A 16,633-nucleotide genomic window follows, 5' to 3' on the forward strand; every position below is an offset into this window, starting at 1 on the left:
CAAGCCTCGAGTACTAGATGCTCCGCATCTAATAACTCCAACTTGGCTTCCTGCACCGGTGGTCGTCGTGTATGAAACTAGGACAGCTTATTGCTCCCCCAAGGTGGAGTACATCGTGCTCAAAATTGTTGAACATTTGTTCTAAACAAGTAGAGCACATCGCTTACCTTTGCTGTAGTTTATTGCAGGTGATCAGTTGATCACTCGCTCATCCGCGAACTGAAAAGAAAAACATAAAAATTGCAGCATATACACAGAGTGATTGATGATGTGTAGGGCGAAGCGTCCGTCCATCAGTCTTTACGTCTGTCTGTGTTTGTCTGTCCGTCCACTGATTCGTTCATCGGGTCTGTTCCTCTGTCCATTCACTATTGGAAATTGTCAACTGTACGAAAACCAGTAACGCTATCTAGTGGGAACATATATAAGGATGTATGGATGAATGAGTGGATGTATCCAGCTGTGCCCTTTAGATCAGGCGGTGGCTCACGCCACCTAGCCATAAAGTCAAGTACTATCACTATGTGTTGAACGATCGAATTTCACTCGCGCCTAGATTGTAGCCACCACTCAGTTAGCCTTCTCATGGTTATTTCTACCCATTGAATGTTTATTCTGCCTTCACTGCCACTAAACCGCAATGCTTTGAAAAATTCCGCGCCATCATTTCGGACTATAGGGTGGAGCTCTTTACAGAACATTATCAAATGTTCAACCGTTTCCCCCTCCTCTTCACACGCACTACATACCGTGTCTGTGCCTTCGTATTTGGCTCTGTACGTCTTGGTCCACAATGCTGCCGTTCTGGCCTCGAACAACAGAGAACTACCCCGAGAATTATCGTAGATTTTTTTTTCTTTTGCGATTTCATGCTTGAAAGTTTGGTAAGCCCTCCAGTCATGATTTCGTAAGCATTCCAATCTTCCACATGTCCTTCTCTGTTTCCTTCACTTTTTTCTTAACCGATGTTTTCTTTTGGCTTGGTATTCTGTTGTTGTCTAAATACTTCCTTGCAAATTTTTGAGTTCGCTTCCACCATTAAGCATCAACATTCTTCACGCACAAATAGCTGAAAACTTTCCTAGCCCAACGGTCCACTACCAATTTTCTCAATCGCTCCTCAACTTATAACTTCCTGCTAGCTTCCCTGCACTCAAACGATGTCCATTTCATGTCACTCTGTACCTCCTGAATTGGGGTATTTTTGTGTGCTCCCAAAGCAAGTCTATCTATGCCACGTTGTTAAATTTCCAATATTGCTTGAACCTCTGATTTCATGCATAAGACCACATTGCCGAACGTCAAACCCGAGACCATGGCACCTTTTCAAATCATTCTCACAGCGTCATACTTATTTAGTTCCATAGTGCCCTTTTTTTCATTACAGCTGCATTTCTGTTACCCTTAGCCATTCCGTATCTTTCGTGCTCCCTTAGGTACTCAGCCCCGTTATTTATCCATACGCCCAAATATTTGTATTTATCCACTACTTCTAGCGTGACTTCCTGTATCCTCTGCTGACTGCATTTGTTACAATTTAAAATCATGATTGCCGTATTTTTGCTGCTGAACTTCAAACATAACATCTCTCCCTAATTACCACAAATGTCTATCAATCCCTGCAAATCTTCCTTGTTGTCGGCTATTAATAATATATCATCTGCATACATCAATGATGGTAATGACTTTTCAAAGTGTTTTTCTTGCTTAGCAAAACAGTTGCTGAAGCCGAGTCGACTTTCCTCTAATTTGGCTTCAAGTTCTTCTAGATACAGCATAAATAACAAAGGTCATCCTTGTGGAAGCCCGCGTTGTCTCTTTATAAGTTCGGATACCTTTTCTTCTACTTCATAATTGTTACTTTTATAGAACTCCTTTGAAAAAATAGTTATTTCATCTTCCACATATAGTGTGTCCGGTATTCCCCACAAGTATTCTTGAATCACACTATCATAAGCTTTCTTGATATCTAGAAATGTGAGCCACAGGGATGTGTGTTCTTTTTCCGCTATTTGAATACACTGTATCAATAAAAACAGATGTCATCCAACCTCCTGCGTTTACGGAACCCATTTTGTAGGTGTCCCAGCACCCCATCACTCTCCACCCTTGTCTGTAGTCTTTCCTTTACTATCTGCATCACCAGCCTGTAAACTACTGATGTCACTGTCATTGGATGGTAGTTGTTTATATCAGCGTTGTCCTTTCCTTTATAAGTCACGCTCATGCTGCTTAGTCTCCACCCATTGGTGGCTTCACCATTCATTATTGCTTTGCTCGCTGCCTCTCTTTGTGTTCGCTTAGAGTTTGTTCCTAGTTTCTTTATTACCATAATTGGGAAGTAGTCAAGGCCTGTTGATGTGCTATTAGGAACCACTTTCTCTTTCGTTTTCCACTCTCATTGTCCCAGTGGAGCCCCTGTGCTAAATAATCCATCCTTATCTGGTGCGGTGCATGCAGCGTTTTCTTGGTGTTTAAATTTTTCTATTATTGTTCTTATATGTTTCATTGTGTCATCCCTTTCTAGTTCAACCCCTTGAACTGTTCTTAGAAACCTCTTTTGTATGTTTTCTTATTACTCAGAGAATACAGACGGTTCCAAAACTTTGTTGCTACCTTTCTATGCTTTTTGTTTATTTCCGCCATTCCTTGATCCCCCTTTCTTCTAATCTTTTCACTGGTCAGGTCGAACGCTTCCCTTCTTGAGCTCAAAAAGTTATCCCGTTTTCTTTTGCCATCATGTTCCGGCTCACCCTTCTCTTTAGCATGCCTGTGTTCCATGGAGGCCTCCTGACGTCTCACTATGGTTCTCTTAACTTCCTTATCGCACCAGCTCTTCAGTTTGTCTCTCCTTTTTTGGTAGATTAGACTCGTACCTCAGCCAGCTCTAACTCAAACAATCGAATTATATTTGTGTACGTCCACTCTGTTTTAGTATCCTCGGTGATTATGTTCTCAATCTCTTTAGCTGATATTTCTATTTGCCTTTCTGGTCCCGCTGCAGTGGTCTAGTGGCTAAGGTACTCGGCTCCTGACCCGCAGGTTGCGGGATGGAATCCCGGCTGCGGCGGCTGCATTTACGATGGAGGCGAAAATGTTGTAGGCACGTATGCTCAGATTTCAACGCTCGTTAAAAAACCCCAGGTGGTCGAAAATTCCGGAGCATTCCACTACGGCGTTTCTCATAAACATATGGTGGTTTTTGACGTTAAACCCCACATATCAATCAATCAATTATATGTCTTTCTGAATAATTATTCATATACACACAGTGCCATCTATTGAGAAATTTATAAACTAGAGGTTTCTACTTACTACTACTACTACTACTACTACTACTACTACTACTACTACTACTACTACTAATATTACTATTACTATTACAGAGGAGGAAGCGACCCATAACCTATATTTAAAAAAAACTCACGAGCCTTCCTCAGTAGGTGGCACGCGCAGTTTTCATGGTGCAGAAGGTGAATATTGAATTTCTTCTACTACCGTGCCAAAACCATCTCGCACGTGTTAAAAAAATCAAGTTACTATTAGGCGTCACAGGCACCAGCCTGAGGTGGTGACAGGCATATTCACCGCATGTTTGAATTCAAATGAAAGGGTGATTCTTGTATGATATGTGTGTGCCAGTGAAAACTTCGGCTTAGCCCGTAATGTGTGAGCGACCTGTGTTAAAAAATGCATGCGCCTTCCTGTTTGTAAGATGTGTGTCGTTAAAGTGATTCTTGGTAGCCCGGTACAGCTTTACTGATCTGAACTCTTTTTATTACCAATATACAATTATTTCACTCTATGAATTCTTGCAGCTCCTCTCCCTGCTGCTGTTCCTCCTCCTCATCTACGACGTCTTCTTCGTGTTTATCACACCCTTTCTGCGCATGGTAAGATCACTTCCCAATGCCGCCGCAAAGTTCTTCCTTGTGCGAATGTATAATAGGTTAAAAGTGTAAATTAGAAGACTCGTTTTTTTATACTTTGGGTCAGACCACATTAATGAAAAAAAGAGACAATGCTGCCAAGGAACGTATCGGGGATTTTATAGATGTTATTGTAATGCAAATGTGCACAAAGCAAACAGGAAATTTCGTTCTTACCCCTCTGACACACCTGACGTCTTCCTTACTTCACTTCCATTTATAACCACGTGCTCTAAGGCAAAAGAAAATTATGCTTCAAAGAGCAGAAGGCATCCTATTGATATGTAGTAAAATTTATCTTTGCTTATATATTAATAACCCTTTCGGTAGTTAGTGGAAGTCGGTTTTATTTCCATTGCGGTCATCAAATTAATCTTCCCGCCTGACTGATGCTTCACTCGGTGCTTGTTCTAGACTTCTATGTCGCTTTCACTGTCAACAGTATACTTGCAGAAGAGTCTCCTAGTTCTTTTTTTATAAACTGTGAGTCAACGCCCATGCAAATACCGGAATGATCTCTCTTTCTTCGAAACTAAATATGAAATCACTGATATTGCTACTCACATCTGCACCACCAGATGTCTGCATGTGATGTAGTGAAGTAGAGCCTTTATTATTCTTACACAATGTATTTTTAGGTGTAGGGATAAGTGAAAAATAACGATAAGGGTTGTACAGAGTAACGTAGGGTAGTTTTGACCTTGACGTGTGGTGTCCTTTGAACAATGGTTGTCAACACTGGTGAAAACCCTAGCATTTATTCAACTGATTGAACCGAGAAGTAGGGAGTTGGGGGGATAATAAATATTATTGGAGCAATCTTAAAAGCAGACCTCGTTGATTCACCTACTAAACGAGAAACATGAACATGTCTTCGTTTGCTACATGGTAACACACCACACCATGCAGCCTGGCTACTACTTCAAATAAATTCTAAAAGAAGTAAATACTCACTTTCACCTGACCGTGAAGTGAGTAAAGCATTCACTGTTGAAGAACGTAAGCCGCAAAGTGTGTCAATTCACCTAATTAATTTTTGCGAAGCTACTTAGTAATAATATTTGAAGATTATAACCTAACAGTTTGCGTACGAAGCTCACTGCGTCCTGCACTTAGTGGAAAACATTGTCCAACGACGTTGTGCAGAATCGCGAAAGCGTCATGGTCGAGGTGGCGAAGGGCGGCACTGTCATGGAAACGCTGCCCATGGTCATCAAGTTCCCGCGTATTATGCGAGGCCCGTACAGCAAGTGCTTCCTACTCAAGTTCTCCATCTTGGGCTTAGGGGACATCTTAGCCCCGGGTGAGGATAGACCTTTAGTCGCATAAGTTAACGCCCAGCTTCAGTCATCTCTAGTATTTGAATCATAAGTTACGAGGCCTGAGCGTGAGAATTATTCCAGCTATGTTTCTATTAATTTACCGCAGTCCGTCAGCGAAGTATTGAAGGCGGTAGTTCACGTCGTGAAACAACATCAGCTTTAATAAGAACCTCTGTATCAACTCGTCTGCGATTTGGTACCGTGTACACTAGATTGTCGCTGCATGATTGTTGCAACGTGGCCACATATGAATGCGACCAGACCTGACGTCAGAATAATGATACATTGTGTCTGTAGCGTGGCCAGAGTAAAGAACTGCCCCCCCCCCCCCTTTCCTGAATATTTTTCGCCATGGCATGCATAGTGGAAAATGATCGTTCTAAAGCTGCCCCCCCCCCCCCTGGAGAACATTTCTGTTTGCGCCCCTCTTTCGTGCTAGAAATCAAGAAGCGGTATATTTAGTCAGCGATTTCTCGTATCGGCTGGATATCCCATTATTTCCAGCAGCCACTGCAAGAGCCTCTATAGCTGCAGCGACCACAAATTCACCTGGGGAAATGCAGCTTTCTCTTTAAGAGACTCTTAGCAGGAAACTTCAAATACCATAAATTCAGCTGCCCCTGAACTGCCCATATATTCAATTTGAGAAATTTTTTGGAACTGCACAGTGCAGTTTGCGTTCGCCTGATCATCTCGCTATAATTCGGAAAATTACCGCCCCGATCTCTCGTATATCTCGCAAATACTCGCCAAGCGAATAACAACCCTGGTACGTATTAATACTTCAAAAGGCCTTTCGCTGAATGAAGATGTTCCGTCATCGTGCACAAAATACAATACATGAATCAATGACTATTAATAAATAAAAAACAGTCAGTCTTTTTCGTACAGGGAGCCAGGCATATTTGAAATAATTTTAGTTCAATTATTATGCGTTGTTTCAATGCAGTCTGCTTTTTAGTGATTTTTGTTGCATCGCAGGTCTCTTGTTATCCTACTGCCACGCATTCGACCTTCTTGCCCTTGGAAAAAGATTCTACTTTTACATTTCGAGCGCTTGTGAGTAAAGCAGCATGCACTTTTGATATCCGCATTTGGGCGTTTGCACCCGGGTCACATTGCATGTTCTCGTCCTATTAAAACCTAATAAAAACAGAAAGCTAAAGCCGCGCTCATTGAGCCACTGACGGCACCGTTTATTCTCGTTTTCTTTAAGTTCGCCTAAAGGCCTCACATGCTTTTTTTAATGTAAATATGTAACCTGCAGTGAAAGTTGCTTCTCAAGAGTGCTACAAGCTAGGCGCTCATTCTGCAAATCGGTAAACATAACTCCATATGGACGTAAAATCTACTCCTTATAGTTAGAAATGTGGTGAATTAGAAGTAAGATATCCATTCGTTCCGATTGCAAGCACTGTAATCGTTTTGCACCGTGGTGCTGCACTGAATGCTGCTGTTCTGAGAACTACAGCAGCTTTTAGGAGGTTATTCTTACGTCCACTTGTGCTCAACCCTAAATTCCGCAGCGTATGGCTTAGGCATGGTGGCCACTTTCGCCGCACTCGAGCTGATGCACAACGCACAGCCGGCACTCCTTTACCTGGTGCCTTTCACGATCATCCCCACGGTGACCACGGCATGGTTCAAGGGACACTTGTTCGCCATATGGAACGGAGTCCAGGTACACCATTGCGATACAAGTTTGCTTTTTTAGTTGGTATGTCTGTACAGATAACAACTATTGGCGGGGTTTAACGCTCCAACACCACGATAAAATTATGATAGGGGCTTTGATGGAGGGCTCAGGAAAGTTTGACCACCCGGGGATCTATATAACGTGTGCCTAAATCGATGCACACAGGCCTAAAGCACTTCCGCACTTGTCGAAAATGCGGCCGCCGCGACCAGCATTCGATCCCGCTACCTGCAACATCCCACTACCATAACCACAGACCACGGGGTTGTGTTGGTACAGATAAAATTACTTTTATACAGTGACAGTGGCGAAGGAACAATGGTGACCAGTACACACAAATCCAACAATGTGCGCTCAGAGCATAGTGTAGATCGCGATGGGTACTTATTTCATTGGTGTCCGGAAGAAACATCTTCCTTGCCTAGCGTTCATTAGCAAGCACGGATCATACGGCGGAGTAATTGCTTATGAAGTTACCCCGTAACGGTAGCTCCGTTCAACCAAGCCCACATTAGACCCCAGCACACGTAACACAACTGATGGCACTTAGATGCCTGACATTTCGCGACCCATACCCATAGGCAGGATCTGCTGCCAGCTCATACGTGTTAAATGTGATGGAATGCTTCATTGAACGTGAGTCTTCAGTAGATCTTGAACTAGAAGTCGTTTTAATAGGGCGCCTTGGCTTGATCGTTGAGCAGAGGCCTTTATAAAAGTGCGGCTTCCTTGAGAAGCGAAGGTTAAATTATTCAACAGGGTGTATTTTCTAGACATATGTTAGAGGTATCTTTAACGGTGCGTTTTTCTGTAGCTATTGATGTGCACTCTCTGGGTCACGGTCAATAGGTAATTTTAACAAGCTGTCTCCCTTGGGTAATGAAGCTGAAGCACATCTTAACAGGGCGTTCGTAATGTTTCATCAAGTAGAAGTGATTGTAACCGCGCGCGTTCCACGGGTGTTCAGATGACCACTGATTAATTAGTGGTCATCTGAACAGTGCGTCTGCCATTGATTAGATGTCGTAAGCAAAAGTTGCAGAAAACATACAGCTCGTATTGCGCCCGGCCTCATGAGTTTTTTTATATCAGTTCATCCTTCATTACTTCAGTTGCCTGAGAGCTGCTCCAGACATCAGGTGAAGGATGGATCGAGAAACCCGACACCACGCTCGAGTCCCGGAAGCCGTGGCGTCGTGGCTGCCAGCTCCACAGGCGAGTTCATTCCTGACAGCGGAGAAGGCCGCGAAGACTGCACCGCGAAGCAGCAGAAGCAAAGGCGCCAGTCGAAGCCCTCGGACGACCGAGGTGAAAAGAAGCCTGATAGAGTACATCTCTCTGAACGCAAATTGTGCAGCTAAAGAAACGCCTATTTCCCTTATGTATCCTCAGTCGAGAACTTCGTTGCAAATTTTCTACTGCATATTCTTGCTACGCGGCCTTACTAGGGCCGTTTTTGTTGCACTGAAGTGCAGCAAAAACGTAGTAATACACGCTACAGCCTATTGGCTATTGGTATTGTTGCTGACGTCGTTAGACCTGGCAGAGAAGATATTTTTTTTACGTGGCCTCTGAGCTGGCCTTTGGTAGTGCGGGATACACAAAGTTAACATGGGGCCGACGAACGCTGAAGCGCGGTTGCTGCTACCTGATGCCAGTTTCATAAACCAGGGTTGCCTCCGTATTCTTTTCCAGGTATAGAGACAATCTCCTCTCCAAATTAATTATGTCAGCTGGTGTCAGGAAGCATGTATATGTTCTTGTGGAAGACTTGTATCAGGAAAGTGAACAGGCTTGCCGTCACGGACAAGAAGAGTGGAACCAGACGACACCAACGCTTACTGTAAATAGAAAGGAATTGCAGGGGTGGAAAAAAAAAGTGAGCACTATGAGATACTCGAATACTGAAGCACCACCTTTCAGTTGGGCACAGGTGCGCGCAAGAGCACTTCTAGTTAGCACTTCTAGCACTTCTAGCACTAAACGTCTTAGGAGTCCTAAGACGTTTAGTTTTTCCTGCGTGGAAGTTAATTGAAGGCTAAGTCGACCACTAGCTTCGGCTACTATTGACAGGTTGATAGAACATCTGGAGGATTGTCATCTCTTGTTTTGTTGAATCACATGTGTTGCCACCACTGGAAACCCTCCAAGTCATTTATAAATTTTCACGAGGACTCTTTAAAATCCGAAAATAGAATTTGCATGTCATGTCCCTAGTCTTCTTTTGCCTAATTTTGTGTGCATAAAATTAGCGCTAGCTGTGATGGTTCTGTTGTAGTTCTTTCAGCAGTGCGTGATCCTCACGTTGCCGCTGTAGCAGTTACCGTACGTTTAAAAAAGTGAATTTCATTATTAAGATTGCAGAAAGCTTTAACGAGAAAAAAGTATTATTTGTACCTAATATCTATTTCTTATTGCGTAGGATCAAGCAAGTGAGAACTACATGCGCCAAACAGGCAGATCCAGAGTGTTCCGCTCTCGCCGTCATGGCTACTGTCAGCGCTGAAAGAAGCTCCCACAATTAATGATCCTATATACCCCATAAGTGCACTGCAGGGATAACTGCCGTAGTAGCTCAGTTGGTGAAACATCAGACGTGTTTATCGAAGGTCACAGTTTCGGTTCCTGGTAACAGAAAGTTATATTTTTGGCCACTTTTGTTCATATATACATTAAAATTAGTTCTAACCTTTTCAAGGCATGATTGTCTGTTAGCTATCATTATTCGGTCTAACAAAGAAAAACGAGGCCTTGAATGTACACTTCTTTCCTTCATACAGTGTACACGTGGTCTTTTACTGTTGTAAAATATAACATACTAATAGCAGTTATTACAAATTATTATAGTCCATCAAGTATGCTTTAGTCACTCCTAAACATGCATATGTTTGTGTTTCGACAGACTGGCCACGCGCACCACTTAAACAGAAATTGTAAGAACACAAGGAGAAACAAGGCACCGACGCGCGTAATATGAAGGTTATCGCGACTGTCGATTAGAAACTACAACAGCGCCACGTCCCTACAGAATACTCTTTCTAGGAGAGGGTGGTATCATGCAAGCTTCACTAACTCTTTTTGCTCTTTTTTAAGGTACGATCACTCCCTTCTTAAAAAGTTGAAAAAAACGAAACAGTGCCAAGCACCAGCTTTTACTTTTTTTCAGAAATTTCACGAGCTTCGCATATTCCAAATTTGGTATGCGAACGGAGGACAAAGGTAAACGACATGTCCAAACATGATATCATGACATGCGTGTCATGTAACAACAAGACTACATGATACGCTCATAGTGCGCTCCCGGTTGTTTCGCTAGCTTCACATATACCAAATATGGTGTTACGTGACATCACTGGATGACGGAAGGTATATAATTGGTGCAGAGCATGATAATCGTGATATACGTGTGATGTAAGAACACGACTACATGCCATGCTCGTGAGGCGCTCGCGACCGTTTCGCTAGCTTCACAAATACCGAATTGGTTATCACGTGACGGGAACGGACGACAAAAATAAATGACACGTCCAAACATGATAATCAGGACATGCGTGTGATGTAAAACATGACTGTTTGCTACGCTCACAGCATTTTGCGGCCATTGTGCTAGCTCCACATACACCAAATTTGGAATAGCCCAACGTGAATAGACGACGAAGGTAAATGACACGTTCAAACATGATAATCATGAGAAGGAATTCCCTTATGGCAATATTTACGTCCGCTTCGTAACATTGGGGTAATTTTCAAGTGCCATCAACCTTCCTCATTCGTGCGTCGCATATCGTCAATTTCCACTGCACGCGGAATCTACCAACTTTCTTTTTTCCATCGTTCTCCCGACAGGAGGCGAAGTCAACCTTCCCAAAAGTGGAAGATTCCCTGGCCAGGAAGGTGAACCGTTCCAGCGCGGTGGCCGTGGCAGTGGCAACGTTGCCGATGCTACCGACCACGCTGCGATCGCATTCCTTCATCGCGGGGATCGTGATCTGGAGCTGGCGGCGTCCGCCATCGTGCCAGTGCTGACATCTGGGACGCATGATTCTCGGGCTTCAGAAGGACCCGAGCAGTGCCCCGCCGCGCATGTAGTTGGCGCTGCACGATACAGGTGGCGCATTCTCCAGGGATGCGCATTGGCGAATGGGCACGACCCATCCCGTCCCTTGCTTTGTCACGAGAGACGAAACGGTTTCCGTCGTGACCAGTCGGACGGCCTCGGACCCACCACGAGTCCGTTCACCACCTAGAAGCGTACCATGGACTGATCCAATCGCTGCACCGTGGCTTTATTGAGCTTCGCTTTACATTGATAATTGCTTTTAAAAAACAAGAAATTTGACTGAACGTGTCCTGCTTAATAAGCAAAGCTCATTCTTCCACCCCTGAAAAACGTTCTGCTAATTATCGTGCAGTTGTGGAGGATGCTCAAAATGTATGTGTGAACAGTACCACGCGTGATTTTTATATCAGTGATATATTTCGGTAGTAACACTGTAATAACTAAGCTAACCTCAACGTTTCAAATACCGAGATAGAATGCACGGGTCATGTGTTTATTTACGGCAACGCAATATATAACGTAGGGGGAGATAGGGGAGGATACGAACCGTGGCTTGTGCTTCGTGCAGCCTCATATAAAGCAATGATGGATGATATAAATCGTAATGATGAATTACTTGTGTGGATGCACGTACTTCCAACTCTTGTATATGTTTGCTGCAGTAAAATAGTGTTCCCGAGATGTATTCTTATTCTTGCCTCAGTCTGTAATCATTTCGATAAAAAATATTCTGTTATCTTACTTCTGTAACGGACGTCATTCGGATCCATGCACTCAGCAAAAGCAGAAAAAGTTTATAGCTTGTTCTGATAGACCGCAGCAGGTGACGTATTCCGCCGTTGTCTCGTGTACATCTTAACACAAGAAGTGGCGTTTGGTGCCATCGTCTTGAAGCTTAATTATTTTTCTTTATCGTATGAAAACATGCGAGCCAAGACTTTACGCACGCGTTCTTAAATTGGCCAACCAACTAGAAAGAAATACATTCAAAAGCATGTCATTAACGCAAATGTACAGTTTTAATTTAGCATCAACACGAATCACAGCGAAAGAACACCACGCAACAGTACACACGAATGTTTTCATTGAAGTGTTTTTATATAAATCAACCATGAGGTGCTCGGTTATTTGAAAGTGCTATATAAGAGAGAGTAATCTAATTTATAAGAAATTCATATGTTTAGTGCCAAATAGAAAACCTTGAAAAAAAAGCTCATTACGTTCTTGGGTTCTCGGGGCTAGCGCTATTCTGAATATATTTTACAGATTTTCAAGAAAGCTTTACAAAAAAGATCCAAATTGGGCTTGAAAAATTTTAAGATGGGCGTGATCAATATGAAAATTCAAAAAAATTATTAAAGATAGAACATTTGTATTTTCAGAAATGGAGCGTCAATAAATGGCGTCCTCTTGAGAGCCATAGGAAGGTGACGGAGAACGACCCGGCAACCAAATCATCACTTCGTGTCCTAGTATTGCTGCAGGACTAGTAGCCCCAGCCAGCGCCATTTTTATCTGGAGCTCTGCTGACACTTTCTGAATATTCTTCAGTACGCTTTATTATTTCACAATTCTGTTGATTTTACAAGAGATTATTACAGGCAGAGCCTACATATGAATCTGACAAAGCCCTACAGAATAAGCTAATCAAGGTTAAAAATGAACTAATTCATTAAAATTTAGTGATATCTATGGGCACGATATGGCGCAAAATCATAAAGGAGTACCAGGTAAACAATGGTAAACATACGGTGCTCAACAATCCAGTTGGTTGAACTGACACGAAAAACATTTTAATTCATGGTTCCTTCCTGGATCGCTACCCATTCACGCTTTCTTTCAACGCATTCGCGAGCTCAAAGCAGAAAACACAGGGACAGAAAGAAGCAGGTGCTTACTTTCAACTAAAACACCTCCCCGTATGCTTTTTACCTTCACCTAAGACTACTGGAAGGAGAATGTGCCATCTTCTTTTTCCCCAGATAGAGGTCACTATAATAACGATCCCCCAATCCCCTTCGAGATATTCATGCACCTAACGTGGTTAACTTACTGCCTCAAGGACAGTACGAACGGAATCCTTTCTGCCTCTTCGTTAGTTATATGCATTGCCTCTGTGATCGTCCCGCCCCTGGACAAGCGAAGATGCCGTGATCATGGGACAAGTTGGTGATGGGACATAGTGCTGATGGGACAAGTTTCGGTGTTTTGTGATGCTATGATGACGTCATGACGGGATTTTTCTCATCACTCGTGTCGATGCTGCTGGCGGCAATGGTCAATTTTAGTGCTTGGTGGGGAATCTAATGATTATTCATCATTGGGTAGGCCACAAATTGAAAACACAAAAGGAAACAGGAAAAGTAAGGAAACATGCCCTGCTCCCTTTTTTTGTTTTCAATTTGTGCAATAACAACGATGAATAAGTTCAAACTCACCCACCTTTCAGTTCTATTACAATATAATGTATTTCTCCTTGAAAAGTAAAGCGACACTCCAGCAAGACTTGGGGGCGGGGGAGGTCTGTCATTGGTGCTCGCACTGATGATTACAATGATGATGATGATAATAATGATACTGATGATGCTCCTTGGAACATTGCAACCTACCCACTGACCAAAAGGTTCATGCAAGTGACTTGGTTTTCAACTGCCTCCTGAACAGAAGGTATTGCAAGCTTTCCGCGCTTGTTTTCATCTTCTCCTGCCTCCAAGATCAGCACAAGTTCGACAATGCCAGATTATTACCCGTTGTTGCATCATCATGTGAGTTTATCACCCATGTCATCAAGAGCTTTAGTGTTTCTACTGCAAGGCAAGGGTCTCGCCCATGTTCTCCCAATCAACCCAGTCTATGTGCTTGATGTAGTCACGTTGTAGCTTCAAACATCTTAAGCTCATCTGCCCGCCTAACTCTCTGTCAGTAAACAAAAAGTGAGGTGTGGAGATGAGATTAAGTTCACCTTCTCCGCAGATGCACTCTGTCAGTCTGTTGCCTTTAAAGTTCAGTGGTTATCTTGCCTACACGCCACATGTCTTGCCCAGGCCCATTTCTCCTTCTTGATTTGAATTAAGATGACGTTAGCAACCATTTTTTTCCCCAAACCATTCCTACTCTCACTTAGTCCTTTAAAGTCACATCTATCATTTTCCTCTCTATTTCTTGCTGAAATGTAAGTTTAACTATTTTTGCAAGTCCCCAGGTTTTCGCTTCTGAGTTGAGTACCGGTGGCATGCAGCTCCTATATATTTTCCTTTTGTACAATACTGGAAAACTACAATTCGTTACATGAGAATGCCCGCCAAATGCGCTTCACCGCATTCTTATTCTTTTAGTCACTTCAGATTCATAGTTCGGCTCCACAGTTACAATCTGTGTTAAGAACACGTAGTTCTTTGCCGCCTCCAGGCCAGACTACCTACCACAAGGCACTGTTCTGTTTTAAGACTGTTGTACATATTCTTAGCTGCACAGCTGTCTACCTTGAGGACCACGTTGTTGTTTTACATCTGGTTCGTACACCAGACATAACGCCTGTATTGGGTATTTTTGCGACATAGTTTCCAGTGCCGGCGTGGTTAAGTGGTAGGATACTGTGTTGTCATGGGGAGGACCCCTGTTCGAAGCTCTCTTCATCCTTGATATTTTTCTTATTTTGTGCAATAGCGGTTACAGACACCGTTCGTAGGAGTGGTGGCTGTGGCGGACAACTATGGTGTCATAAACATCCCTGGTTCTGGTGCAACATTTTTGCCAGTAAAAATAATTAGTCACATCCTCGTCTGTGGTGAACAGCTGGCAAGCTGGTGTCACAACAATTTGAACGCTTTCTTTATTCATCTTCTTCTTTGTTTCATCTTTTCTGATTGTCTTTTTTTGTATTGCCCTCTCTTTTACTTTCTCTTCTCCTAACCGTCACTTTCCTTTCCAACTCTTGCCTACGCCACCTGCTACAAGGCTAGGCACAGGTTTACCCTCTCGTCTCCTTTCTTTCCTCTTCCTCACCCTCACATTTGTCCTCTCCACTTTGACTGTCCTTCCCAATCGTCTTGTTAAACTAAACTTTACAAGGCTATGTCAGGCTTTACCTGTGCCTACATGACGGGAAGCCTAAACCATCTTGCTTTCTGTACTGGCAGTTGTAGCAGCGTATTCTTCGAGTGGAGTGCTGATGCTGATGCTGATGACCTCTGATGGATGGCGTTTGCCCACAAAGGGAGATGGGCCAAGAACCGGGCGGCAGGATACATAAGTGAAACTAAAATGAAAATGAAGCCAATCTGAAAAAGTAGCTTAAAATATTACTGCACAAAAATGTTTGCTGAGCAAGCGGTCAAACCATCTTTTGTTTTTGAAAGACATAACTACGAATTATAAACTAAAGATCTGAAAAGGTAGGGGTTCACTAGCACGGTAATTTTTTAGTTGCGTTGATGTAATCAAACACAGCGGAGCAGACATCCCTGTGGCAGTAACTAAATGAAGTTCCGCCTCTTCTTCTTGGCGCCCCTGCCTCTTCTACACTTTTTTTTTTATTGAACCGCTCTTTTGGCATCACTGCTTCATTACCCTTGTGATTTGGGACATCACTGATACTATTTCCCCATCACGTGTAAACATGCAAATCAAAACGTGAGGCGACCACACAATTGTAAAAATAAAAGTAAAACTTTTCCTATGCGATGTCGGTAACCCTGACCAGAAGAAGATGATGACGTTTCACCCGTGCAAATGGTGCGCGCAGTGGGCACGAGCCATCGACCCAAAAGAAGACGTCCGCTTTCATTCTGAGCTGGCTGCAGTTCCGTGACCGTTCCAAATCGAAGAGAGATGAAGTCCGGCTACCTAATCGCAGCGTCCATTCAAATTTTCTTCACCGGAATGGCTGTTAACGTGAGTTTTGTAGACTGATTCGTGTGACGTCACCCGGGTAATTTGCAAACAGCTCCGGCTACTGCGTTGCGAAAGAAATAGCTTGCCAACTGTGTTTGACTGGTGTGCATGCCATGTACTTTAGCATTGACGGTTAAAAAACACTGCTGTGAGCGCTGTTCACATTACCATTCTCTAGTAGGAAATAGATAAACAAAAATATTTTATGAAGGGCACTTGTTTGTCAAAAAAAGCCACAATGGTTGGTCGCCACATGTCTCCTGTAAAATTAAGTCACTATGCTTTTGCAAGAGAGCTAAATACAAGCATGCTGTGAACGCGAGTGTTCTATTTAAGAGAAGACCCGACTGCACATGTACGTGGCACGCACACCTGCATGCACAAGGGACGTCTCACAGCAGGGAAGGAAGGACCTAAGTATGGCGCTATATTTTTCACCAGTAGCCGCTGAAGAAACGTAAGGCCTGCTTTTTCGCATGTGCTAGGTTACAGTAGTAATCTCATTACAAAAAGGCCTTTGCTCCTTGACGACAGATGGCACTTTGTTCTGCTTGTGTCGGATTATTTTTTACATATAACGTTTGTCTATCATTCGCGGTGTACCTTGTATCCATTTCCTTTTAATGCCGTGCGTGATTGAAAGGCCGCTAAGCAAACGTGAGTACAACGTGCTAGTGATCCAAGCCAAGCATTTTCATCTTCAGAAAGATGTTGACATTCTTAAGTTTTGATC

General features: G+C 43.1%; 2 protein-coding genes across 2 annotated transcripts in view; both read left to right on the plus strand.

The window, feature by feature from the left end:
• Window positions 1-11,686, plus strand: part of LOC142803427 (signal peptide peptidase-like 2B) — a 79,707-nt gene extending 68,021 nt beyond the window's left edge. Inside the window, exons 8-13 of the mRNA XM_075888549.1 lie at window positions 3,819-3,893; window positions 5,076-5,232; window positions 6,233-6,310; window positions 6,778-6,932; window positions 8,060-8,255; window positions 10,794-11,686. Of these exons, the coding sequence (XP_075744664.1) occupies window positions 3,819-3,893; window positions 5,076-5,232; window positions 6,233-6,310; window positions 6,778-6,932; window positions 8,060-8,255; window positions 10,794-11,194 (1,062 nt within the window). The 3' untranslated portion in view covers window positions 11,195-11,686. The remainder of the gene's footprint in view (window positions 1-3,818; window positions 3,894-5,075; window positions 5,233-6,232; window positions 6,311-6,777; window positions 6,933-8,059; window positions 8,256-10,793) is intronic.
• Window positions 11,687-15,779: 4,093 nt separating this feature from the next.
• LOC119184211 (signal peptide peptidase-like 2A) overlaps window positions 15,780-16,633 on the plus strand; it is a 70,591-nt gene continuing 69,737 nt past the window's right edge. Inside the window, exon 1 of the mRNA XM_075888551.1 lies at window positions 15,780-15,900. Within this exon, the coding sequence (XP_075744666.1) occupies window positions 15,838-15,900 (63 nt within the window). The 5' untranslated portion in view covers window positions 15,780-15,837. The remainder of the gene's footprint in view (window positions 15,901-16,633) is intronic.

The sequence above is a fragment of the Rhipicephalus microplus genome, chromosome 3 (assembly GCF_043290135.1).
Source record: "Rhipicephalus microplus isolate Deutch F79 chromosome 3, USDA_Rmic, whole genome shotgun sequence".
Taxonomy (NCBI): Eukaryota; Metazoa; Arthropoda; class Arachnida; order Ixodida; family Ixodidae; genus Rhipicephalus; species Rhipicephalus microplus.